Raw genomic sequence first — 27,577 nt, forward strand, 5'->3', positions numbered from 1 at the left:
ATGGCATCGGTCTCACAATGAGCAAAGTGAAGCTGATGTTTGGTTAAACAGGGATGGGATTCGATAGGATTTTATCAAATCTGAATCTCTCATTGAACTTTTTTAGGTGGTTTGTTTGGTGGGAAATGAAGATATCTTGTAATTAGGAAACATACCGCATACCATTCTTATGTTTGTACAGTAAATAAGCTGTCATACAAAGCTTAGCATGGCATAGACTAATCGTCCCCGCAAGATTTAGTGAACAGTGTGATCTGTTTTGCATTTTGTATCACTTCATATTGTTGAATGAATCAGTGTTAGTGAGTTTACTGTCGTTTGGTTGTGTTGCTGTATTCAACAGCACCCTGAGTGTGTGCCAAATGTAATTTTAGTTGACAGCATGTTGACTTGGCCCCGTCGGGACTTTTTCCTCTTTGCATTGTTGTTGTATTTTCCCTCAGCATGTTTGTGTTTGCTAACACCGGCAGTAGCCTGACTGGCATTTCAGTGAAGCTTCAGCCACAGCTGAGCCGCACACTGTGGTGGGTTGTAACATGGAAACAAGGCTAATAAAACGACTTGTGGGCGAGAAAACACCACATCTACATTTTAAATAGACTGTACTCCAACACTCAGGGTGATGGCAGCTTTCGAAGTAAAGCCATAAGTGGTTTATTTTTGCCAGAGTCCATCATCTTGTAATCATGCTCATCATCATCATTTTCTGTCTTCAAACAACGAGTCCCTCGTGTTGGAAGGACACACAGCAGTGCTCTGGTGAACAGCTGGTTCTCAGGCTCTGGTATATACAGCCAGATGTTGGCAGAGTAACTGCAGCTGCAGCTAAAAAAGTATCTTAAAGCAGCTTCTGTTTATGGATGTTTGAAGCCTCCAGGCCCTGATGCATACCTCCTTCACATACCCTCACAAACTGAAACCTCTGCTGAAATGCACAGACGTCCTGTAGCAGAGGAGCTTATGGACTAATACTCATATAGCTCTCCACATGCTCGATGTGTCGACACACACAGACCCCGGGCCTGGTTTGCAGGGAAACTGTTGGTGTAGTGTACATTAATCAGATTAATGACCGTGAGTTTTCCAGTGGAGCTTATGAGGTCTGGACTTGCCTCTCTATTCGTCATGCCCTCCTCATCCCTCTCTCAGCTGGTCTCTCCCCTCCTCCCCCTCCCCCTCCTCCTCCTCCTCCTCCTCTTCCTCTTCACTGGCCTGACCCACTTCTCTACAAGCCAACAATTGGAATCTCCTTCTGTCCCGCCATGCCTCTGCCTCTCTGTCTGTCCTACCATCACCCACCTCTTTAGTAGCCCTGTATTAGATGCAGATATCTCTGTGTTGTCTGTTGAACCACAGAATTTCATGTCTGTGATCTTCTTTGTGTTTGAGAAATTCAGCCACAGCTACAAAAATGATTTATCGTGACAAAGAAAAGACTGGTTTGACTATTTTTCTGCTAAAATCTGATGTAGAAACACAGATGAAAAGTGCATTTATGACTGCAATTAAAGGTTATTTGTTTAAGTGATTATTCTGCCAAGTGTTTTCATAGTCGCTCAGCTAGATAAAAGATGAGAAAATAATTTTTAATTACCGTATCATACTCATAATACTTGTTTTGTCAGAAACAGAAAAGAGCAGGAATTTTAAAATTTGGCTTAAACAACTAATTAAGTATCAAAATAGTCATTTTGGCTTCACTGAGATCTGAAACTGAGAAGATTTTTAGTGGACTGCTCCTTTAATATGGAGCTCCATGTTTCCTCTTCCTCTGGAGTCCATGCAGCCACACCTGAGCACACAAGCACAAAGAGCAGCAGTGGTTCTGTTGTTAGTCATTTGATATGTGATTTATTTATTTGTCTGGTGTCCGTGCGCAACTGAATCTGTATTCACATGATTCTCCCTCAATGATTTGATGTGGACAAACCAGCTCCTTGTGTCCTTTAAGCTGTGTTTTGTTGTTGTAATGTGGAAACAACATCAGAAGCTTCTTGTGTGTTACTGTGCCATCAAACTTCCTCTTTCTCTGTTCTCCTGCATGTTCCTCATCTCATCGCACATCTGTTCACCCTCTCGATCCTCTCATCTTTCAGTTCTTCACAGCCTCATTCCCTCCATCACTTTTGCCCTCTTTCAACAGTCCTCCTGTTCTCTGTCGTTCAGGCCTGACGAGTCAACTGGCCTGTTTTGGATCAAGGATCAACCTGCAGCTTTCTGGATGCCTCGAGATGATGAAAATGAAACCAGCGATCATACTGACAAAAACACTCTTTAGACAAAAACAGAGCTGTGATGGAAAACATTTTTTTATAGTGTTGGCTGGTCATGAAAACCCCATCACAGCCAAGTTATAACATGAAAACACCATCTGTTGCAGGACTCCTTGCTTCTTTTGTCTCTGAAGATAGTTCTGTGTTTTTGCTCGTTGTCCTACTGCAGAGTTAATGTGGGACAGACCAGACACCTCATGCAGGTCACACCAACATCAGCCATAACAGGAAAAAGGACATTTTTAGCTCAGCTGTTTTCAGGTGGTTTGCCAGTTTCCTTTGGCAGATCTGACACTCCACTTTTTGGGGATCTTTCGTCTCAAATTTGGAAGTAATTCCAGATGCTTGAATTTTTCCACACCTTGCTAATGTACCTGTAACGTCTGCCTGTCATGTGTCACTGTCCCAGTGTCAGTGCTGGTCACATGACTGTGTTACATGATGCACAAAACTCTCTCTAAATTAAATGTCCTTGTCTGGAATAACTGATATTAATTAATGCTGATGCATGATGACTAATGTACTGTTTCTTATTTCATGGGATTTTTGTGTTTATGCATCCATATGTCTACATGTCTCCAGCAGCACACTGACCTCCAGGATTAGGTCCTGGCTGGTGTGTGTGGTAGTGTGTGTGGCCAAACTGAGGGGACTGAACCCATGTGACTGAACCCGGCAACGTAAACATCCTCAAAAAACAGGCACATACACACACATAGACCCATGGGAGGGATGTTGGAGGTCTCATTGACTCTCCACATTAACCAAACACAGCACTTTGAGCTGACCATCTGCTCCTCAGGCCACAGGTATTTTTGAACCTCATTTTCTCATGTTTTTGGGTGTAAAGTTTTGATGAGGACAAAAATATTTGGATTTCGTGCAGTATTGAGAAAGAATAGTGTATCTGGCCACTGTAGTGTAATCTAGTGGGCAGTTGTCCACTTCAAAGTATGTCCACTAAAGTGCTTGTTTTTGCCACTGACAGGCTCAGATAGTTGTCTGATAAAATTCTGGATAGGATTCCTACAGAGATTTTTAGGCGTCTTTTTGTTTAACCAGAAACATATATCAATACAAGACTGCACTGACAAAAACAGTAATTTTTTGTCAATGTAATTTTACTGAGCAGAACACAGGAGCTGCTGGAATACAGCTGCTTCGATCAGTTAGTCTGTGGGGACATAAGACCCAGGTTCAAAGTCACCAGAGTTAGCTTTTAAAAGAAACTGTGATTGGTCAGTATCACTCCACAACCTGTGAATTTTTGATCTTAGCTTCAGAAACAGCACATTGACCATTCAGTAGCTTCACCACTCATATCCACAGATAATATCTTGTTAAGCAGGTCAGTTTGAAGTCACTAGGTTCGGCAGCCAGAGCCAGCTGAGTCACAACAGTTCAGTAAACTGATGTGCGTACACAAACCGTAGCGATTCACATCACAGTTTATGGAACTGTCAGGGACCACTACAGAGAGCTGAGGTCCTGACACCACGGCCGGGCTGTTCTGTATCTCAGCGAAATCTCTCAGTCAGCATTTCTTTCACCTGTCCCCCTAAACAAATGACTTTGACAGATCCGCCCCCAGGGTGTTGTTCAGTGCACAAGGCGCAAGTTTGACAGATCTGTGTCAGAACTGCAAACAAATAGTCAGGCTGTGCAAATGACACATCCGGCAGCTTAAACACCTCAAAGCTGACAGAGAGGGCAGAAGTGAACTGTGAACAAAGGGACCAATAGTTTAGGCGATTACACAAAAAAATGTTTGTTTGTTTTGTTTGCTTATATTGACAAAAAGCTCGATTTTATAAATTCACACACACACGTGTAAAACAACACAACTGTAGGTTTTGAGAATCAGGTGCCAGCACCTGTAACACAGCTGTTTGTGAGTGGGAGCATCTTAAATAAAACACTGTGTTTGTTGACTTTTCTGGTCAGCGTCTGCAGGTAGACTGTAGCGATAATACAAGAGCAAGCAGCAAAAACCAACATGCTTTCAATGAGCCGCACCCAGATACTCACACACAGACACACACTTCTCTCCTGTAGGATATAGGAACAGTAATTAGCGATCCATGGTGAAGTCAGTCTTCTCATTCTCACTCATGTTCCAGCATGCTGGTGGCAGATGCTTCTGCTGTTAGCGTACTTACCACTTACTTGTGACACACACACTCACTCAGCCATCATTCTGTTGTTGCACAGGGTCTATACAGTGTTCAGAGGAAATTAGAGCTCAGCTGTCTGAAGGGGATTAGCTGCCATGTCTGAGAGGTGTATGATGTTGTGCTGTTGTGTCGTCAAGCGTCAGCGTTCAGCTAATCTTGAATGTCACTCGTCTCCTCAGACACCTGCCAAAAAAAAAAGAAAACACATACCCACCTTTCCCACACAAACGGACACACCTACACACACGTATTAAACTTGATCTCTTTTATTCAACGTGTTAGCAGGTAGCACAAGTGTTTGCACGCTCCCTCTCCTTTCGTTTCAGTCAGAGTTTATTCAGACTCACTCCCACATTGTTCCCTGCAGAGCTCACCAAGGCTACTGTTGTGCACTGCATTTAATTTAACACCAGCCTGCTCCCAGTGCATAGATCAACCGCTGTTATTTTGGGAGACAACTGGTTATTTACAGTGAGAGAGAGCTTTGTGAATCTGAGGGAGGAGGAAAAATAACCTGGAACTTCTCACAGTCTTGTCAAGTCACAGGCTTGTTGAAGAGCACGGCCTCACAGAGAAGCAATTCAAACTGCATTACAGAGTGGGAACACTATAAAGATTAAGTTACATATATCATACATGTAGTGTAGTTTCCTCTGACACGTCTCTAATAACTGTTCTGGAAGAATCCACCTTAAATACTTAGAGGCCTGCTTTGCTGTTTGGAGTGACTGTTATGATTAAAAAGACTATGTAAATCCAGTGTTAAGTGTTAAGTGTGTTAAGTGTTAACATTAATGGTGTAAACTAGAGCTGAATATATATCAGTAGATGAGTTAATAGTTTCAGTCATTTTCTGGTTAAAATACCAAAGGTTTGTTGGTCAAATTTACAGAAAACTGAATATCTTTGGGTTTTGGGAGGTTGTTTTAAGTCAGTTTTGACCAAATATGTATTTTCTGCATTTTGGCTTTTGTAGAAGAGTACAGAGGTCTGGAAGTTGTACTTCTGTCTAACTACACACCTCCAGATGTCTCCAGACCAAACCAACAAACGCAGTTCTGTCTTTCAGTTGTACTCCACTATAAATAGCCTCTGATATGTAAAATCTGTGGAGTTTCCTTTTAACGTACAGCCACCTATGACTTATTCTTTACTCTCCAGTCATTATTCACAGTGTTTTATTTCAGTATCTTTGAGAAGAAGATGTTGCCTGCAGTTGTCGGCCTGCCAGTGTGTTTGTGGAGTTGTAATTTCTTCCACAGCCTAAAGAGACCAATTTCTACATCCTCAATTGCGGCACATAGAATCAACCGCAATGAAACAAAGCTCTAACTGGCTCTCTCTAAAGTGATTTTGACAGAAACACTGTGTTACGTTCATTTGGCAACTTATAACAAGTGCAAACCCTTGTAGAGAAGAAGAAGAAACTGGGCGTGTGTCCCCTTTTAAGCAAATAGCAAAAAACATGTTCAGTGCTAAGCCTCTAAGTGGTTAGAGATGGATTTCTTTTTAGAAATGAGACATAACTGCTTGCAAGAGTAGTCTGATAAAGTGTGTTTTTTGGCAGCAGAGCTCTGGTTTATAGCACTGTGTGAGCTGTGCTCAGCTGGGACTGGTGTAGTAGCAGCATGTTTTCCTCTCAGGTTGTTGTGTCTGCCACAGGAAGCTGTTTGGCCTTGAAAGAGGGTTTTTGTCCAGTGGGAGGACAGCGTGGAGGAAGTGGATGTATGTAAGTCAGGTCATGGTGAACTGATGACAGGGTTCATCAGCAGATTCACTGCCGAGCTGAAGGAGACGCCTCAGGTCATGTTGGAGTTAAACTGAATTTTAAATTACATGTTTGTTCAGGGACCTGCTCTGTAATTTAAACATAATATATTCACTGTGTATATGTTTTGGTTGCAGCCTCTTTCTGGGCATTAACCAGAATCAGAATATTGTTGGTTATTTTCTTTGTAGATGGATGGATGGAGTTTATTTGCATATAGAGAAGGTCCCCAGTTTGTTCATCTGTACCTGTACAATCTTACCAATCGTGTGGCACTATTTCCAACAGGTGGCAGGAATATATGGAGTCATAGGAGTGCCATAAAAAAGAATAAAGAAACTACATGATAAGAAAAAGAGTAAGACTAAATAAATGTGGCAATGCAAAGACAAATAACAAAGCATAAAAGAATAATTCTAAGCATTTTAATTTATTTTCACATTTATTTGTGTATTTATTTATATTATTTCTTTTTCTTTTCTTAATTTTTTTAAAATTTATTTTTACATAATGTCATTTATTTCTATGTATCCCTTTATTTTTCTTATTCTTTTCCCCTTTGCTTTTTTATGGCCAAGTGTGCCGGCATAGGTGAAGAAGAAGAGGAGGAATGCTGCGAGTTAGAAGTAAACAACACTTAAAATAATGTTGTTTTCGAGGAAGGATGTGTTCAACACATTTGTTTGAGGGTTGAAGATCAGGGATCTACAGACACATTTTGGTGGATGTAAACATAACTTTTGTTACCACAGCACACCTTTAAGGTGCAGCACAGGTGGTGTCGTCTTCAGGTTTTATCCTCCTGTTTTGGCTTTCAGAGGCAGAGGCATTAGACAGTTCAAAATGATTTGTATCTCTGAGTTATTATCAGAGATGATTCTGTACTAATGTTTGTGCATCTTCTCTCCGATGAATGAGATCTATTGTGTTCGCATTCAGGACTCGCTGACACAGATTCCTGCCTCAGTAATGGAGCGGATGTGTCTGACAGAGCATCAGTGTTTGTGCGACACACACGCACACAGTCCAGTTGTGTACAGAAGGAAAAACTGGGCAGCAACGTGGAGAAAACAGCTCTGTGGGCGGCCAAACGGCGGTGGTGAAGACTTTCTATGTTGGTTGACGTGGAGCTGCAGTTTGTCTGAGGCTGAAAGTGTAGAGCAGTGAGACTGGACAGAGGACACAAAATATTTCCTATAAACTTGACAAATTTTACAGTTAAAGATCAGTTTAGTAGTAACAGTATTTGAAAACAGTTGTATATCTGTGGTTCTGCCTTGATTCTCTTTAACGTCCATTTATTGGCTGTTCTGGAGCTTTGGATAATATCACCTGATCATCCTCACCAGATGAGGTTTGCTCTACTTGTAATTGAGTTGCAGATCTACAAATTTCCTTTTTTATTTGAGAGTTTAAAGGATATCTCTTCCTTGTTTGCTTAAAAGCTGAGTTTCAAAGTTAATTCTTGACCTTGGAAGAAGGCATGGACAAATGTCAAAAGTGGTGCGTGGTGTTTGAAAGACCTGAGAGTTTACCAGTCAAAGGTTAAAAGTCGAGATTTTTCTGCATGTCCTTTTCTGAATCAGAGTCGCATAACTTGTGCTCGGGAGCTTTGAGTTCAATATTAAGCCACATGAGTTTTCTTTCAAGATTTGTGTCCATTAGATTCTGGTATTTCACTTATTTGTTTTCTTATTTTGTTTTTTGTTTTGTGTCAGTCACTTTGCTTTAGAGCAGTTTGAAGGCTGCTATGACAGAAATGTAACTGATAGCTGCCACACTTTATTTTACAGGTCACATATTTTCTAGCTAATTTCTTGGAAACTTTTGTCATAACTTCCTAAATATTGGCTTGTATTTAGCTGTAAATTACTTGGATTTAAGTGTCAATTTGCTGCATTCATTAAGTGCCCACTTGTTATGTTCATGTTTTTAAGAAAAAAACAGGAAATTGTAGGTATATGTGAAAATCAGTTCATAAACAGACATTAGTAACCATCGGAGATTCCAAGAAAAGCTAACAACATTATTAATTCTTAATTAGATTGTAAATAAGTAAAGTTTATTTTTAGGGCACGTTGAAACACAACTTAAGCTGACCAGAGTGCTGTACAAAATGACAATAAAATATAAAGTAGAAAGTAAAAAATGTAACCTACAAAGACATGACAACAGATTAAAGGGGTTAAAAAGCATCAACTGCAAAGGCTCCGTCACCTTTTAGATTTAGTTGTAAGCGAGGGACATACAAGAGCGATTTGTTGTCAGCCCAAAGAGACCTGGGAGCTAAGCATATCAGTCTGTGATATGAGATGGGGCCTGATGATTAAGAGCATAGAAAACAACCAGCAAGCATTTAAATCAAATTCTAAAATGAACAGGGAGTCAATGAGGAAAGGCTATGCCTGGTGTGATGTTCTTTTAGTAACAGTCTACATTTTGGGAATTTTAGGTGGATATTGGCATCTGCTTATAAATTATTTTCCTTATATCTCCTATACAATTTCCTATATTTTCCTTACAAACTTGAATATAACAAGCATCAACTAACTCCTTCTCCATTTCCCATTTAATTCTCACCAGATTGTGTTGGCCTTTCCTGGAAGTGATTATAATTGACAGTTTACAAGTTTCCTGTGAAAACTTGAAGTAGTGACTGTTTTTTGAAAGCGGTATCTTCTTGCTCTTTCTCTCTCTGTCCAGTCTTTTCTGTAGCCGCCATCATTCCGTGCTGTAAGGCCGACCCCAAAATGTCTTCCAATGGAGACCTCAGCGACCTGGGGAGCTCTGACAGCTTCTGGGAGGTACACACACACACACACACACACACACACACACACACACACACACACACACACACACACACACACACATACATACATACACATACATACACATCCATTGTGTTAGGTAATACTAGACATGTACTGGAGTTCTTTATCCAGATCAATAAAACCCCAAATATAATTGCAAATGGCCCAGATACTACAGAGAATAAAGCTCTGTGTTGGTTTTCAGTGCTTAGATAGAGACACAGACATTTAATGAGTCTCTGCTGACAGACTGTCTCCATCTGGAAAAACTACTCACCTTCAACTCCTCTCGCTCTCAGCTCTGTCTGTCCTCTATTACAGTCTTCTCTAAATCATTACTGAAGTTTGGCAACATGCATCAAACAGTAGAAAGGTTTCAGTTCACATCAGTTTTATCTCTTGTGTCCTCACTCACTGTGTGTTTGTGTGCGGATCTGTGCAGCCGGGGAACTACAAAAGGACAGTGAAGCGGATAGACGATGGCCACCGGCTGTGTAATGAGCTGGTCAGCTGCTTCCAGGAGAGGGCGAAGATAGAGAAGAGCTACGCCCTGCAGCTGAGCGACTGGGCCAAGAGATGGAGGGGTGTCGTGGAGAAAGGTCATTTAAGACCCCAAGAATCATGTTCAACACATCATCTCATTTTGGGATGTTTGATCTCTGCACATTGATCTTCTCTGTTTTAATTATCTGGGATGGTAAGAATATCGCTCCCTTCCTGCTCTTCTTCCTCAGGGCCTCAGTACGGCACGCTGGAGAAGGCGTGGCACGCATTCATGCAGGCGGCCGATCGGCTCAGCGAGCTGCACCTGGAACTGCGGGAGCGGCTGGCAGGCGAGGACAGTGAGAAGGTGCGCAACTGGCAGAAGGACGCCTTCCACAGACAGATGATGGGAGGCTTCAGGGAGACCAAGGATGCAGACGACGGCTTCCGCAAAGCCCAGAAACCCTGGGTCCGCAAACTGAAAGAGGTGAGAGCAGCTTCACTGCTTTCAACCCAACAATTCAGTTTCAGTTTCCTGAGTTGTGCTGAAAGATGATGGAGCATGAACAAACCCAGTGAGAGAATAATAAGGTCAGGATTTCATTTTGTGTGTGAGACAGCGAAGGGGAGGTTTTATATGTTGAGTCTTTATAACAACACAATGGGCCATTTAGACAAATCATACCAGGAAATAACAGGTGGAACTAATAAAGGCCGTGGTATTAAGTGCTGCCAAGTACACTGGGGTGACTTACATGGACACGTAGAGGAACTCATGAATGTTATCAGTTATCTCAGAATATCTGCAGAATATTTTTAACCTTTCTGGACCAAACGTTGGAGATTTTACAAAGCTAAAATGCCCAATGTTTGCTTGTCTCCGCTCCTCCAAGGATTTTCTGTTTGAAATTTTGAAATGAATATTTTGGTGTTTTAGACTCTTGATCAGACAAAAAAAGACAGTTCACAACATCTTCTTAGGGTCTGGGCGACAGAGATTTGCATTTACTACTCTAATTGTAATTTTTCAGATATTTCTAGATATTTCGAGTTGATTTGCAATATAATTTTTAAGTCAAGTCTCAGTTCAATATGTTTGACTGTGTCATTCAGCATTTGGGGATGGGGACAGCGACTGTCTATCTATGATTTTGCCATGTGTGTTACCATTTTCCGCACCACAAGCTTCCTTAAGTGTGTTTGTTTGTGGGCGTATACACAGACACTTTGACTTGGGCCACTTCTGATTGGTGAGCATGACTGTCTGTCAAACAGGGGCAACGATGCAACATTATTAACCACTGGATCAGATTCAGGAGTTAGGGAAATAATTGCTGCCTTTTGCTGATTGCTGTATTTCAAATCGAGATTTTGGTTTAATTCTGTAAATCATTCAGCCCTATTTTTTAAAGCAAAGAACTAATCACCAGATCCATCAATGATAAAAGTAATTGTTAGTTGCTGGACTAAATAATTGTTTTTTTGTGCCCTGCCCACTTTTAGATGGCTCATTCTGTGTCAAATCAGACCAGTCCAGGAACATTGTTGCAGCACCGTCTCATGTTTTGTTCCAAGTTTGTCTTTGGCTCCAGAAACTATAAGACCTGTTTAATATTTTTGTTCAGTTCCAGTGTTTTCATATGTTTTATATTCCTTATTTTTTCACTCTCAAACCTACCTTATCTCTGAAGCCATGTTTGGGAATTAATATCTTGAAAAGTTTTATTCCTATCCTCACCAAACTTTGTAGGATGGAAGACAAATGTTTTCAGTTTGACTGCACCATTAAAAGTTTGTTCTGCAAACAGACACAAAGTCAGAAAGTTTTTCATTATGATGACTTACAGGATCTTTTTTTCCCTTATGAAATAATGCTTTTAATTATTTGTATTTATCTACGAATGGAACATGGAAGGACACTGGTTCTTTGTGTGCTAAATGTGCACCAAACATTAAGCTATTATTACATACATATTCAGCTTCCTATGAGCTACCACACATGGTCCTATGGTCCTTTGGTCCTATGAAAATGAGAGAAAAATGCTTCCATGCCTTGTTTTATTCTTAATGTCCTTGTGTCCACTTGTAGTAGAGTCCTGAGATATTAGCACAAAATTAACAACAGATTGTTTTTGAAGAAAAATAACGATTAATGTCATGTAGGTGCAAAAATGGGTTCATAACACCTTCAGTGTCACTCACTGACTTTAGGAATTTTGCACTTTTTCCCAAATCTAGGAACTTATAGAAATTTAATAGTTATGCAGTACAAACTTTTAATGGTTCAGTTGTACTGAGAACATGTTTGTCTTCCATCCTTCCAGATTTGAGGACGGACAGGGAAAAATATGTCTCAGGATATTAATGCTCAGACATGGCTTCGCAGATAAGGTGTTTTTTAGGCTATAACATCAGATGAGGAAACACGACTACATAAGAAAGCCAACAAGGTGGTTTAAGAAATAGAAGCCGCACTGATTGCAGTGTGTAATTATTTGTGTTTGTGTGTGAAGGTGGAGTCCAGTAAGAAGAGCTACCATCAGGCCAGGAAGGAGGAGTGGACAGCGACCACCAGGGAAACGCACGCCAAGGCTGACCCGTCCAAGTCTCAGGAGGAAGTTCGCAAATTCACGACTCGGGTGGAGCGCTGCAACCAGGAGGCCGAGAAGGTACAAATCTCACACACTTGCATAAATACACACACATACTGTATATATCCACACACACACACACACACACACACACACACATACACGTGCACACACACACATGTGCACAGAGTCCCATGCGGAGCTCCTCTCGTAGCCGTCTGGGTGTGTCAATGAGTCCAGAAAAACATACCTGTGTGTTTTTGACTTTGAAACATGAACAGGCTTGTCCTCTCTGTTCTCTGCTCTGCACAAACCCAACAACAGCAGAGAGGAAAATCTCCAGGTCCTGAGGAGGAAAGTGATCAACTGAAAACAGGGAAATCCTGGAGACAAATTCAGGATCAGTCAGTTACACAGAGGTGTGTCTCGACAAGGAAGTGAAATCCAGCATCATGACTCATCTGCACAGACTGGGAAGGGAAACCTTACCATTTGTGGACCCGTCCTTCTCTGTGGTGATGGTGAAACATTTCAGTTCATCACCAATCCCAACTGAATCCTCTTCAGCCATGTCGTGGTCATATACATTAACACTTGGAAGGTTTCATGGTGGAGGGAGCTACAAGACATGCACTGTATTTGTCACTGGGACTGATGTTGCCTGTAATTCTGTGTAACCAATAAGATTTTTCTTGAGCAGAACAAAATCTGACCGCAGAAAGGCTGAAAAGACTATGTTGACCTGTTCAGCCTCTTCAGTTTTTGACATCAGATGTTCTTGAGAAATGAAACCTAAAAAACACTGGAGTCACTGAGATGAATATGGGTATGGACTTGGGTTGAGTTTGTATTTAAGTAAATGTTGTAATGTGAGGTTTAGAGAAGGCAGTTTTGCTTCAGTATATATATAATAATAATCTTCAGCTCACAGACGCAGGAGACACGAGCAACATTTGCTGTTTTTTTTTTTTTAATATGAAACAGTGTATTTAGTAAAAAAGTAAATAAACAGTTTAATTCCTGGGATTTAACAACCTCTCACCAGAAGCTGAAATTGACTGACAGAAGACCCAGTTCAGACTGCATGAATTCAGCCTGTGACATGATGTTGTAGCTGACAGCATCGACCCAAATATGAACTTTCTGAATGATGAACGAGCCTTGTAGTGTGACACTATTGAAGAGCAGTGGCGTCCGGGATGACCCATGACGCCCTGCTGATAACCCTTCATGCTGGATGCTGTAAACATTGTGTTGGGGTTATATCGCTGCCTGTTGGTTTGACATGCACTTGACAGTGTGTTTACAATTTCTTGACCCTTTTCCCTGGCGACACATAAGGGTGTGAATGATGAATAGTCAAGGTTAAACTTGTAATGTTGCCAGTGTCCTGACCAAGTGGCTCAGTATATTCTCTGTTTGTGTGTGTGTGGCAGGCGAAGGAACGCTACAAAAAGGCCCTGGAGGAGCTGAACCGCTGTAACCCTCGCTACATGGAGGACATGGAGCAGGTGTTCGACCTCACCCAGGAGGCCGAGCGCAAGAGGCTGCGCTTCTTCAAAGACGTCCTCATGGACATCCACACACACCTCGACCTGTCTGCCAAAGAAGGGTAGGACACACACACACACACACAGAAATATATATGTATTCATGTACATTCATGCACACAAACACACATCCTGAGGGAAAAGAGGGGTGAATAGACAGTTCAGAACAGAGGCATGCAGAAATGTCATGGTTGGTGAACATGTGTGTATGTACACAGGAGTTAATAGAAAACTCCTGCTGTTGTCCATTAACTATTGACCTCCAATTCTGTTTAAACAAGCCACCGTTACCACAGTAACCATGATTGATAATGTCCAACAAGATCTTTGTCCAAATAGTGAACAAATTCACCTTTAATTAACTCTGTGAAGAGGAACTTCACATCCTGCAGTGATGAGATTTTTACATGGAAAAAGAAACTGTGGCGTTCTTTATATTTTTTTATTGTTTGCCTTTTGGTATAAAGTGGTTTCTTCTTTAAAATCAAAGCCATATGCAGGTTCCTGGTGCAGCCTGAATAATGAAAGACCACCTGCCCTCCTACACTGACCTCAGTCCAAACCCAAAGTCCAGACTCCCACAAACTTGAGTTTATGGGAGTCTCTCATTACCTGAAGTGAATTACCATGCGTGAGGGTGTTTGTGAGCAGTGGTTCCCAAATTTTTAGGCTCCTGAAAGTGTAGGTTTACATTACCTCAAGTCTCTTGATACAATTCTCACACGCTCATGTGTCCTTTGAAACTGTGTTAGGTTGCTGCAATTGTTCCTTATGTTCATACTGTCTGTAAAGAGATGATTCCAGTGTAAGTGATCAGAAACAAATCAGTGTTTTTGGACCAAATAGTTCTTGGAACTGCCTGTTGGAAAGTTTCCCCGGTGAACTAGTCAAGTCATTTTTATTTACATAGAACAGAATCACAACAAAAGTTATTTAAAAACTTTTTTTTTTCATATAGAGCAGGTCTGAACTCTTTATATAATTATATTTATAGAGAGAGACCCAACAGTCCCCCACAATGAGCAAGCACTAGATGACAGTGGAGAACAAAGGAAGGAGAACATAATGCAGATTTCATTTATGGAAAGTTCTATTATTAATAATGATAGCAGTAAGACTAGAGGTAACTTTAATAATTTTAAATATAGCAACAGTTGTTGAGCAGGATCGTAGGAGCAGCAGGAGGCATGCCATCATGATTCAGACTCTACAGCTCCAGAAGCAGAAATACCTGCATAAGTTACAGGAGGAGGGAGACAAAAAACACAAAACTGCAGGAAAAGAAAAATGTCAAGTTAGTGGCATGCATTTATGGGATATAAATATGTATAGATAGAGAGAGGGAGAGGAGCTCAGTGCATCATGGGGAATCCTTGGCAGTCTAGGCCTATAGCAGCATAACTAGAACTACATACCCTCAACTGCTAATAGGAACACTAAAGTGATGTAGACCAGCCAGCAGTTGGTACGGCAGTGTTACAGTTTATATGACAAAACAGCAAGCTGGACAACACTGTTGTTCACACGGCTAATGTGGCGGTTGCTGCATGAGGGATTGGTTCATGTATTCGAACCAGTCACCGTACACTTATGTCACTCAAAGCTCTTCTTGTGCTGGGAGAGAACCTACTTAGGAGTAGGAACTAAAAAAAAAAGCTCTAATAACTACGATCATTCCCGATTTATCGTCAGGTCTCAGGTCAGTTTTAAAGGCGTTACTGTGCTGCGGCTCCTGGAAGGCCGGCTGTGGATGGATGGATGCAGGTTTTTCATTCATATCATCTCTGAGTGTAAACAAACCAGCACAGAGCTGATAATATTGACTAGAAAATATGCAACATACAATAGTCTTTATCTGGAATTCCACCTATAAATGGAGGCTTCAGGATTGTAACGGCCCAGCCCTCTGAATACACAGTTTAATCAGGAACCTGCTGCAGTAAATATAACCTGCAGGAAATGACCCCATAATACTTAAAATCTCAAATAATGGAGTTTAAAAGAGGAGGTGGATGGGGAGGGTGCAGATGTGGTGATTGACAGTCGCTGTGTCCAACAGGTTCAGAGACCTGCACCGGGACCTGGGTCAGACCATCCGAGCAGCCAATGACGCTGACGATCTCAGATGGTGGAGGAACACCCACGGACCGGGCATGAGCATGAACTGGCCGCAGTTTGAGGTGTGGACAGATGGACACGCACACACAGACACACACACTGAACAACTACTGCAGTCCTGCACAGTCCTCTTGTTTTCATCAAGATGTTTAAGAAAAAAACATGAATGAATGGATGAAATGAGGATTCCCAAGTCTGAATTAAAATTGAGTGAAGTGTGTGTGTGTGTTTCTGAGAGATTGTGTGTGTGTTTGTAAGACACAAACTGAATATTTAACAGGCTTCCAGTGAAAGCCTTGTTGTGTGACTGAGAGCTGTGAGTGGGTTCAGGAATGTAGGAACACACACACACACACACACACACACACACACACACAGAGGTTTATTTAGTTGTTGGTGGAAATGTACAGATTTTACCTGCCTCTACAGTGCCAGTGAGGACAAACAAATATTTACAGATATGAAAAAACAAACAAAAGATTCTGTGAGGCAGAAAAAGAAAATGAACAGAGAATTGTGTCTGTATAGATTATTGCAATAAAGTAATATTAGTAGTATTAAGTAATGAACAGTATGAGCTGTGTCTGGCAGTAATAAAAAGTGCAACAGCTCAGATGTGCAATGCAGAATCTGCTGAACAACTGTTCAAACAAACATAAAATATGATTTTTTTTCTCTCAAACTGCTGTTAAATTTGCGTCATTTTATTCATGACACAAGACAATAAAACAAATTTAAAGTGTTATATCATAATCTGTGTAATTTGCCGTTTTAGGCAGGTAATATTTTTTGGCACTGTCGCTTCATATTTACTGCAGTTCATCTCCCCAACTCTCTGCAAGAGAGCATACCAATAAATATCCCCAAATTTATCGCTATAAAGAAAGTGAAATGCCAAAACAATAGAAAATAATTCAGTTACTTTAGTTTCTCCTTCTTTTAATTAAATGATGTTTTGCCAATAATGAAACAAAATGAATGAAATTGTTAATTAGTGCCACCATCTGGTCAGAAGACTCATGATAGATGTAGTATTCTGACAACACTATTATTATTATGATAATGTTATTATTATTATTATTATTATTTAGTAAGTTTCTGAAGAATTTATGTGCATCGGAACATCTGCGTTACATTTTGTGTCTCAGTTTTTCCAAACAAACCATAAACTGCAGGTTTCCCTCTTTTTTTTTTTTGATATGTTGTTCAGTTTCAGAGATACGACTGGAAGTCGGAAATATTACACTTCTCAACTCCTCTTCTCCACAGAAACAAAACTGAGACATAAAGAAGAAACTTTTCAAATGTATCTGCATTTGACCTTCTACTGGGCCTAATGCCTTTCTGGCTGGCCTCCCTTTATGCACAGTAAAACCCTTACACATGGTCCAGGATTCACTATCTCACTCTGCTGCTCAATGACCTCAACTCTCTGCACCCATGTACTTTAACTCAGTCATGCAGGATCCTTCTCGGTCACTGTGTTCCTCCAAGGATTGTTGTCTGGCATTGCCATCCCTTCACACTAGGAATTCACAGTCCAGACTGGTTTGTGGTTCCCTGATAGTGGAATCAACTTCCTAATGTTATCAGAGCAGGAGTGTCCCTCTCTATCGTCAGGAATCTCAGGAACACTCATCTCTACTGAGTGCTTCTTCTAACACCCTAACAAAGGCCGAACTAGCACTTGTTGTCCTTAGAATAAGTTCTTTAATTTCTTTGGAGGTTTTGTGAATCCATTCTGAGGATGATTTAATAGTCAGGTACAGTCAGGCGTTTCCACACCCTCTTCGGTTTCTGTTCCTGAGTCACAGTAGGGGAATCATTGTGGACTCTGGATTGTTCTATTTTCTGTCTCTGAAAAGATCCGCAGACCCAATTGTCAGAGTCATAAAAGAGATACAATCATCTGGATTCCTGCCTCCCACCCTCCACTTTTATTTTTGGCAGCTACACACTGTCTCTCTCTGTGTGTGTGTGTGTGTGTGTATGTGTGTGTGTGTGTGTGTGTGTGTGTGTGTGTGTTACAGGCCGGCATCCTCACATTTCAAATCATACAAAGAGAGATGACACATAATACTCTAAAAATGCAGGAACTGGTCCACAGAAAGTCTGATTGAAGGTGTGTTCGTACCAAACGTGTTCATTGAAACTAAGCAGTGTTTACTCCTTAAGTAAAGATCTTTTTGGCTGTGTATGAACTAGGCCTGTCGAGTGGTTCATTTGTCTCATTTACAGTAACTCAGCTGCAGAAGACTATCACCAAATACAAGGTTTTAAGGGCACAAAGAGGCGGATGTTGACATGTGAGAATCACCACTTCCTCATGTTTTGAAAGCTAAGCAGAACAAAATTAAGTTTGGATAAATGCACATATTCAGCTGTTTCTTTATCTGTTATTAACTGGTGGAAATACCAGAGAGGAGGACTGCTTCTCATTTATATCAAAGGGACACACAATATTAGAAACACACCTCTGTGTAAAACAACACAACACTGCAGCACAAACTACATCCACCAAAACTGAACCATCAACAACTCATAATTTCCTACAAAAATAGCTGGTATTTTCTGGGATGTTTCCAACTATTTGGTACTAATTATAAGAAAAAAGAAAAGTGTTAACGTCTTTCTGCAGAAATTTGCATATTAAAGAGAGAACACCAATTACCCAGAAACTCCTTAAAGATTAGAGCTGTTTACTTACATGTCTAGAGGAAATGTTGTGAGTTCAGCATAGAGCTCTCTTCAGTGGTGGAAAGAGACACCAGTGTTGACACTTGTTTTGCTTGTATTTCTTTTACTTTTCTTCTGCTGAACTTATCATGCTAACCAGCTAGCCCCGACTCATCCCATCTCATAATGCCACTTTGCAGTAATGAGTCACTGAAGAGTCCAGTCTGCCCTCATATCTAACGTATTCTGATCTCTTGTTCTGTAAACACAATAGCTGAAGCTCTTTGTAAGTAAACATCACCACCCCCATCTGCTTCCAACAAGAAACCATGTTTGGCAGCAAACACTGGCGTTGCAACTAAAGGAATGAGGTTTGATGGTGAACTCTTAAGAAAGCAGCTGTGAATGCTTATGTTGGCTACATTGCGATATAGAAAAGTTACATATAGCACCTTTAACACTTTAGACTAAGTAAAGACTGTAAGCTATAAAGACAAATTGAATAAACTATTTAGCTTCCTCAGTTTTTCCAAAATTGAAAAATAAGCGAATAGAGAGAGAGGAATGAATCTCCTCTGTCCTCTGAGGAATCTCCTGGCGTTCCCACAGCGCTGCTGACACGCAAACAGAGCACCATTGTCCCAACACACATACACACACACACACACTTACACTTGTCTCTGTATACTTGTGAGGACTCTCTGTTGACTGTTAACTCTGTCTGCTGCAAGCTAAAGTCTAAACAGTTTAAACAGTTGCAGTAAAAGCAGCAGTAAAATTTTGTCCAAAAAATCTGTTATTTTCCTTTGTGAGGGATACACACTGAGTATGTGCAGTGTTAATTATACACTTGCAGGACATTTAGTTCACACACACACACACACACACCTCTTGCAGCACTGATAGTTTGTTCTTTGCTCCACTGAGACTGTAAATACCAGTAACTGAATCCCCAGCCACCTACTTCTGTCAGCACCCTGTTATTATGGCTAAAGTGTGTCTGTGTTTTTTGTCTGGTTGATCTGATACTCCATTGATTATCTACCACAGGGCAAGAGTCTTAATTAACAGGCCAACAAGAGAAAAAAATAGGAATCTGTATAAAAACCTCTTTCTAAAAGAAAATTAAATGTTCCATTTAACTCCAGGGACATGACAGTGTTGGAGTTGCAATGTTTTAATGTAGAAGTATTTCTGACAGTAGGTGTTTTTATTTTGTTTTTGTCAGTATTTTTCAATAACCTTATGTAAACTTAACTATTATCATCATTATTTTTCACATGGAAAAAATGCTCAAATTCACCCTTTAAATGTTTTTTTTTTTATGTATCCCCGATTTTCCCCTGAATTCTTGACGCAGGCCTGGTAAAACACACACAAACAGGACATATAAGACAATTGGAGACAGACAGCAGTGGCCACGTGGCAGAGACAGTACATGACAATGGCAGTGACAATGACAGATCTGTAGGTGTGAGGGTCATTTCAACAGTCTCATAGTCCAGACATGGGTATAAAACCTTGCAGACAAACATGGAACAAAATAGAAAAAACATTTTTGTTTTTATCAGTTTGTTTGTTTGTGTGTGTGTGTGTGTGTGTGTATTAATGCAGGAGTGGTCTCCAGAGGCAAGCCGCTCGATAAGCAGGAAGGAGCGAGGCGGACACTCCGAGGAAAACGTGGTCACCCTCACCAACATCGTCTCTTCAGGTGGAGACGACGTCCCACCGAGTCCCATCACCCTGGACACCGACAGGTAGGATGACATCTTCTCACCATCCACGACCGTAATTATTGCCACGTTTCATTTCTAGGACAGGATTCAACGCCCAGTTTAATCATTATCCACAAAATGATGCTGTGTTTTCTTGAGTTTTTTAGAGGAGGTGCGAAGCATAAACCTGAGCTCCTTCATTATAAAGCAGCAGACTGTGTTTGTTGTGTTTGTTAAGTCTTAAAACATCATGTACCTGTGGGCTGTTTAGTCCAGGCTAGAGACAAGACTACAATTATCTCTGTGGTTGGTGTATGTGTGTGTGTGTCTCAGAGATAGAGACAGTGTGTAGTTTAGTTTGTTACCTTGTAGTCACCCTGAGGAGTTAACATCCTGTGCATAACACACTCTAATTAGCAGCTGGAAAGCTCATTCAGTCTGTGTGTGTGTTACCAGATTTAGCCACTGTTCACGCTCCCCTCACATTATGTTTCCTCAAAAGCATCAAGCATTTGGCTGTAAATCATTTGCTCTACATCCATATCAAATCCCATCCCATCTGTTGCTGACAGAGCTTCAAAAACACATCACCATCCCTCAGCCCTAAACAGGCGCTGCTGCAAATCTGTAAAAAGTCTTTGAAAACATCAAAATTTTGTATTTTTAAGGACGTGAAGAATGAGAGTGGGGGTCTCTAATTACCTGGTGGCCACTGGTCAGATTGTTCTCTTTTAGGGGAAGTACTTGAACATTTGGTGGGGAAAAAAAACACAACAAAACATTTGGTATTAACTAATCAAGTACCCATCAAGTGTGGCTCTATTTACACACGTCATTTCAAGTGTCTCAAATCTGGAGAAAATCCAGAAGAGATTTCATTTACTAGGCTACATGCAAATCTGGGTCTACCCTCCTCCAATCTGAGTAATCAGATTTCAGTCTGTCCTCTTGGATGCACTTACATATCTATTTGATCCACACAAGACACATGAAACGATAAACGTATCGCATGCATTCAAGAGGGCTAGCACATGCTAATATTCCTTTTGACTTGAACATACTGGGACAGTAATTCCTGATCTCTGTTTGTGTCTGAATTTTCTGCCTCTGAGTTGCCTCCCTCCTCTCTCCTCTCTCAGGGTGAAAGATTATTCATCAGACTGGTCAGACGAGGAAAGTCCTAAGAAGGTGCTGGCGATGAACGGTGTGGGGGAGGCAGAGGACGAGGAGGAGCAGGTAGAGGGGGTGCGAGTCCGAGCGCTCTATGATTACACGGGCCAGGAGGCTGATGAGCTCAGCTTTAAAGCAGGTATTAACCCATACTAATGCTCACAGATCAGAGGCATCACAGGTTTTATACTTATGACAACTGCTGTTTCATAAAATGTGCAAAAAACAGGTTGTGTGAAATTTTCAGCCACTCTAAAGACAACAAGAACAATGTCTTCAAATGACATCTGTATACAGAGTACACATTACAGCAACACTGTCTTTGTGAAGGTTTGAACCCATTAATAAAAACACATTTTTGTGCACAAACCTGGAAGTAATGTACCTAAAATAAAAAGGTTACTGTTCTTAAACCCTTTGGATTACAGTCATAACCCTGGTCCCCTTTGTAAGGTAACTCTTCGTCTGAGTTAGGAGAGGAGATACTGAACCAAAGTTTTTTGATCTTGCCTATTTTTTTGGCGTAAAAACGGGATATAAGGCCACAAGTCTGAACCAATTCTGTGTCAACAGCTAAAATGCTTTGCACAGATAGAATCAGGAGACTTAGAGCTTCCAAACGATGCACAATTTGTCAAGATTGTGTGAAGACTGAGGTCGGTAGGGGGATCAAAACACACCTAAGACAGAGCTACCTTGGCAGGACAGGGCATTTTAAAGGATTAATGCTCGTTGACTCTGAGTCAGAGGTGTTGGTTCAACACAGTGATAATTTTTAGGACTGTAGTAAGTGTTTGATGTTGCATAGAAACGGGAGTATTCTTGACAGCTATTTTTAAAGCCTATTGTTTCAAGATACCAAACTTTTGTTGTCATATTCAAGACTAAAATGTCATATTCTAATGATCTGTTGAAGTCTGTTCAGCCTCATTGTTGACGTATTCTTAAACTTGACAAAAAGTACACACCACAGTTATCTCTAGATAATAAAATCAGAATCACAAGATAACAATTTGAAAAGAGCAGATAATGGGATAAATATTTGCCAAACCACAAAAACTTTATACAACTTTATACAGTTGTGATCATTTGAAAACTCAATGTGTTAATGAGGAAATGATTCAAAAACCAACAGCGTCATTTGCAATCAGTTTTTTAGTAGCAGCAACAAGTGATCAGCTTCCACTCTAACTCTGTAGTACCTTGTAATAAAATTCAGTACAATACAACTTCATGAACAGCAGTGCTAAAAACAACTGAGGTTACTCATTAGTGGACTTTTGTATGTATTTTTGGTGTTTTCACCTGAAAAATGCAACATTAAAAAACCTCTTCCTCCTTTACTTTACATAGTATTTTATTTATCACATTAAACCACAATCCACAAAGAGGCTTCAAGATTTTTTTTATCAGAATGATAAGAAAATTCAGCCTCACATAATCCTTTGTATCAACTCTCAAACTGTCAAACTTGCACATTTTTATGAAATTACAGCTGTCATTAATATAGCATCATATAAACCATATAAGCCCTGGTGGAAAGAAAGTTTGTATTTAATTTTTTTCTTGTTGTTGACCTATGATGCCTCGTTTTAACACATTTACACACACGCTCATGTCAAACACATTGTTTCAGTCATGAGTTCTGATGATTGGATGCAGTGAGACTGCAGCAGTGCAGCAGGGACCACTCCCATAAAACACACACCTCAGTCTGCATGTCAGTTGCTGGAGGTTTGTGGGTTTTAATGATGCCATTGGAGTCACAGGAACGTATCAGCTTTTGAAAATAATCATCCATCTGTGTTCACAAACAACTTGTGAGACTGGAACAAATTTTACTTCTCTGAGCCTTAAAGCAAATATTCTTCTCCTCCTTCAAAGTTAGATTTCATAAAACTGTTTTATTTCTGTGACTTGAATTGGATCATTACAACAGATTCACATATAAAATTGCTGATAAGAGAGAGCTGTGTGTTCATACCTCACTGCATGCATGTGTGCAGCTGTGACAGATGTGAAGCTCAATCAGCTTGACAACATCTCTGGTTGCTGATTAGTTCTGTTCTGGGATTAAAAGCATTTTAAGTTAATCTCCAAATGAATGTGCGCTTTAATTTTGAAAGAATAATTTGCTTTTCCAGTTTTCTTGAAAAACTCGGCTTAATTAAATATTTAACCTGTCTCACCCAAGAACTCGCAGCACACAAGCATTCTTGTCAGGAATAAAACCTGCTCTGTTTTATTGTCCTCGTCCAGTGGATGTTTTGACATCTGTCTGAATAATGAGAATGCTTCTGTGTGATTCAAGATTATCAGAGAATAATCTGATTGCAAACTCATATCGCTCACTCAGGTAAGTAAAGTCAACTGCTTTAAAGGAAACAAGGAACAGAAATAAAAACAGAATAATATGAGAGACCTCAGTTTATCAGGGTAATTTGTTGTTTGATGAATCATGCTCACAGTATTTTCTCTCTGAGTCAAATACAAAGATCTGTTTTATTTTCAGTGCTAATCAGCTTGTAAATCAGCTGATCTTTGTGACAGGAATGTTGTATATTGTTAACAGTTTCTGTGTGTGTGCAGTGTGTTATTTAAATCTGTTATGTATGTTGTGCAGCCCCCATACAACTTCTAGTGTTCAGATGAAATGAAGTTACGTGGTAGTGCATGTACACCCTCCTCAAGCCACTAAATCAGTGGGAATACTAACGAAAAAGGTGGTGGTGGTCATGGTTCAAATAAAAAATAAACCAATTACCTAAAAAGTATTTGATGCTGAATTATGATATAGTTTTAACTGAAGCAATTAATGAATATGTATGATAGTGTATTAGGGCCTGGGAGAGGGGGCTTAATATTCTAATTAGAGTTGTAAATTTTCAAGAAAAATTTCAGAAATTTTCTGAGAAATTTATGAGAAAGAAAACCTTGAAAAACTGTACACTTTGCAAAGTTGGAGCGACCTCATCACATCATAGATGCCTCTGTTTGGATGATCAAATTGTACTTCACAGTAAGATTTAGCAATCAGGAAACACTGGTGATTTTAGCCCACACAAGGTATGATTGGTCCGGGAATAACAAGGATCATCTGGTGCATTCACTGTCTCGTATTTGGTGAGACAAAGAAAATCCTGCGCCTATTGGACAATAAAGTCCTCTTCCAGTGAGACTGAACCACAATGTTGTGTAAACCCTAAACAACAAGGCTAAAAGAGACTGTAAAGATTTGTTGAGGTGTGACGACTCACGTTTCAGCAGGAGGTAATGTTGCCCTCGTTGGTCTCTGTTAACCTGTGTTTTGTTGTAATGCCCCTGACCTGGTTCAGTCAGTCTTCTGCAGGTGGGTGTCCTTCATGGGACTGGAGGGGGACTTAGATGGACACCAAGCTAACGGGTCCTGATGGGACACAGAGGGACAGACCTTAGTTTGGAAAAGCTTAGTCCAGATAAGCTCTGCTTAGCCTGAACCAGGACCTGTGGTAGGATTAACTTCCTGGAGGGGGGTCCCCGGGCAAAAATTTGGTGTTATGCCCGTTTACCCTCATGGTGTATATAGCTTCCGTAATATCAATAGAAATTAAAGCAATTCATGTCTTAAATTGAGGACCTGTTTCACTTGTTCAAGTACAGATGGCTTCTTCTCTTCCAGTTTTGATTATCTCATGAACACTTCCTCCCTGTGCTTTTATTTTGACATTTAACTGACTTTCAATCCTCTTCCCTCCAGGTGAGGAGCTGCTGAAGCTGGGTGAGGAGGACGAGCAGGGCTGGTGTAAAGGACAGCTAAACAGTGGCCAAGTCGGTCTCTACCCCGCCAACTATGTTCAGGTCATCGGGTCCTGATACCCACCCCCCCCACCCCACCCCACCCCTCTCTGGGTCATCTAGCCAATGGTACACCTGCATTCACAATGCCAGGACCAATCAAAGAAGCTATCAGTGCTGACATGTAGACACCTGACTCTGTGACACCAGACAGTTTTTGGTTACTGACTGAAAAACTCATCATGTTGTTTGTATTTTTTTTTCTGTTGTTTGAGCTTTTGAAAATCAGCCAGTGGAAAAGTCCACTTGTTGTGAAAGGCTGTTTACTCAACTACAGGCAAAGAGGAATCTCTGGAGGCCTGCAACCATTAACCTGACAGTAGACTGTGGAAAAACATTCTGCTTGCTGCTGTCATTTTCAGTTACTTAAGTCAGAATATCCACATTTTATTGAAGAGGACAAAGTCTAGGTGGAGCATGGAGTGACTGAAACATCTGTCTTTAAATCAAACACAACCCAAAAAAATGCTTCTTTTTAAGGAAATAGTTCAACAATTTGGGGAAAAAAACTTTGCTTTCTTTTCAAGTCAATATAAGGCTAAAGATAGCTAGCCTGACTCTATCCAAAGGTAACAGCATCTGCTAACCACCACCTCTAAAGCTGGTTTGTTTAATCTGTACAAAAACTGAAATGTAAAAAGAATCATTTGTTGTGTTTTAAAGGTGCTTGTGGACAGATTTTGTTTCCCTTTGGACAGAGCCAGGCTAGCTGGTTCCCCCTGTTTCCAGTCTTTATGCTAAGCTAAGCTAACTAGCTGCTGGTTGTAGTCTTATATCAGATATGAGAGTGATATTGATCTTCACATTTGACTCTCAGGACGAAAGTGAATCAAGGAGCTGAATTTCCCTAAATGTTGAACTATTTTTTAAGCCTTTGTGTTCTCATCATTAATCAGCTCAAAAAGACGATCAGAGAAGCCAGAACTTTTTCCTGTAGATTTCAGAGCCGTCTATTGAGTTTTCTTGTATCTGGGATCTTGTTAGAGGAACTGCAGCTGGAGACACCTCTTCACCGTCTTCTTTGTATGGCTGTGGCGGTTGCTGCTCGAATCGACGAGATGAAAAGACTGTCAGTGCCTTAGTCGATGAGGCTGGAAATATGTGGCACTGCCCTGCTGTCTAACCAAGGAATTACAGCCGTCTTCACCTGCTGAGGATCTCTGGTATAGTACCAGTAGAAACCAATAGATCCCTTGTTACTGGGACATTAAACACTTTGATTGTGCATGCAGCACGTGATCACGCCACCTCTCAGTCATTTAGCTTGATAACAGTATGCTATTGGTTATTTTGTAGATTTTTAGGTGTGACACTGAATTCACTTTCTTTCCTTTTTTTGATTATTTTTTAATGTGCTAGCTGGAGGTTAATTTTAAGTCAGTTGATTTTCAGTATGGATGGTGTAAACTGTTCCTACCTGCTTCTTTGAATTTTTTAAGAATAGAATTTTTACAGTAATGACTTCATAATTTATTTTCCTCTTTAATTTAGCAATCATCTTTAATTTGAACTAGACTCACTAAAGCAGGGGGAGGGATCTAATCTGTTGAAGGTGGTTGTTTGCTAGTTTGTTTTTCTGTGCAGGGATCATGAAGCACACGCACCTCAAATGTTTAAAATAAGTGATACTATTTAGTCTGGTTTGGGATTTTTTTTGTATGTTTAAGTGTGTGTGTGAGGGAGAGTCCTCTGCTCTGCTGATCTGAGTATCGCTAACAGCTAACCCAAGTAGACGTCCAAATAATAACAGAGATAATAGAGAAATTAATGTTGCTGCGCTGCTCCTTTTGATTCTTTCTTTTCCTTCTGAAAATCATGTACAGTGTATAAAGTGGGAAGCACTAATAAAGAGCTTTCTACACTTTGAGGTTTTACAGACTGTCTTTTGTTCTCATACTTGTCGAGTAAGTACGTCATTGCACGGAGAACGTATTTAATGTCAGACCCATTCATTTTTTTCTATAGATGATGTTATTTGATTGATGGAGCTTGGATCAGCATGGAAATCTCATGGTTGACTCATTAGTACAAAAAAAAAAAATGCGCTACAAGCTTGTGTATCTTGTGTATATCTTGTGTTCCTTTAGCGAAGGGTTAAATGATCACTGAAGAAGTTCCATTGGTGGTTTTAGGAAGGTTTAGTAGTGGGAAGGTTCTAGTGGTCCTTCAGGAGGTTATGGAGGTTCTTTAAGATGTAGTGGTCAGTGAGGAGGTTCTACAGGTCCTCTGGGAGTTTGTAGGAGTCTTTTGGAGGTTCTAATGGTTATTGAGAAGGTTCTACATTTAGTTTTATCAGTGACATGGTTGTAGAGGTCATTTAGAAGGTTCATGGAGTCTTGGAGGTTGCAGTGATCCTTTAAGAGGTTCTAGGTGTCCTTCAGGAGGTTGTTAGAGGGCCCTCAGGGATTTTAG

General features: G+C 40.5%; 1 protein-coding gene across 3 annotated transcripts in view; it reads left to right on the top strand.

The window, feature by feature from the left end:
* pacsin3 (protein kinase C and casein kinase substrate in neurons 3) overlaps nucleotides 1-27,029 on the top strand; it is a 32,999-nt gene extending 5,970 nt beyond the window's left edge. For all 3 annotated transcript variants that reach the window (XM_018683291.2, XM_018683288.2, XM_018683290.2), the window contains 9 exons: nucleotides 8,919-9,019; nucleotides 9,471-9,627; nucleotides 9,763-9,998; nucleotides 12,025-12,180; nucleotides 13,539-13,714; nucleotides 15,712-15,832; nucleotides 20,061-20,203; nucleotides 21,301-21,470; nucleotides 25,068-27,029. In XM_018683291.2, the coding sequence (XP_018538807.1) occupies nucleotides 8,966-9,019; nucleotides 9,471-9,627; nucleotides 9,763-9,998; nucleotides 12,025-12,180; nucleotides 13,539-13,714; nucleotides 15,712-15,832; nucleotides 20,061-20,203; nucleotides 21,301-21,470; nucleotides 25,068-25,183 (1,329 nt within the window). In that variant the 5' untranslated portion in view covers nucleotides 8,919-8,965 and the 3' untranslated portion in view covers nucleotides 25,184-27,029. The remainder of the gene's footprint in view (nucleotides 1-8,918; nucleotides 9,020-9,470; nucleotides 9,628-9,762; nucleotides 9,999-12,024; nucleotides 12,181-13,538; nucleotides 13,715-15,711; nucleotides 15,833-20,060; nucleotides 20,204-21,300; nucleotides 21,471-25,067) is intronic.
* Nucleotides 27,030-27,577: the final 548 nt, after the last annotated feature.

The sequence above is a fragment of the Lates calcarifer genome, linkage group LG2 (assembly GCF_001640805.2).
Source record: "Lates calcarifer isolate ASB-BC8 linkage group LG2, TLL_Latcal_v3, whole genome shotgun sequence".
NCBI classification, from domain to species: Eukaryota; Metazoa; Chordata; class Actinopteri; family Centropomidae; genus Lates; species Lates calcarifer.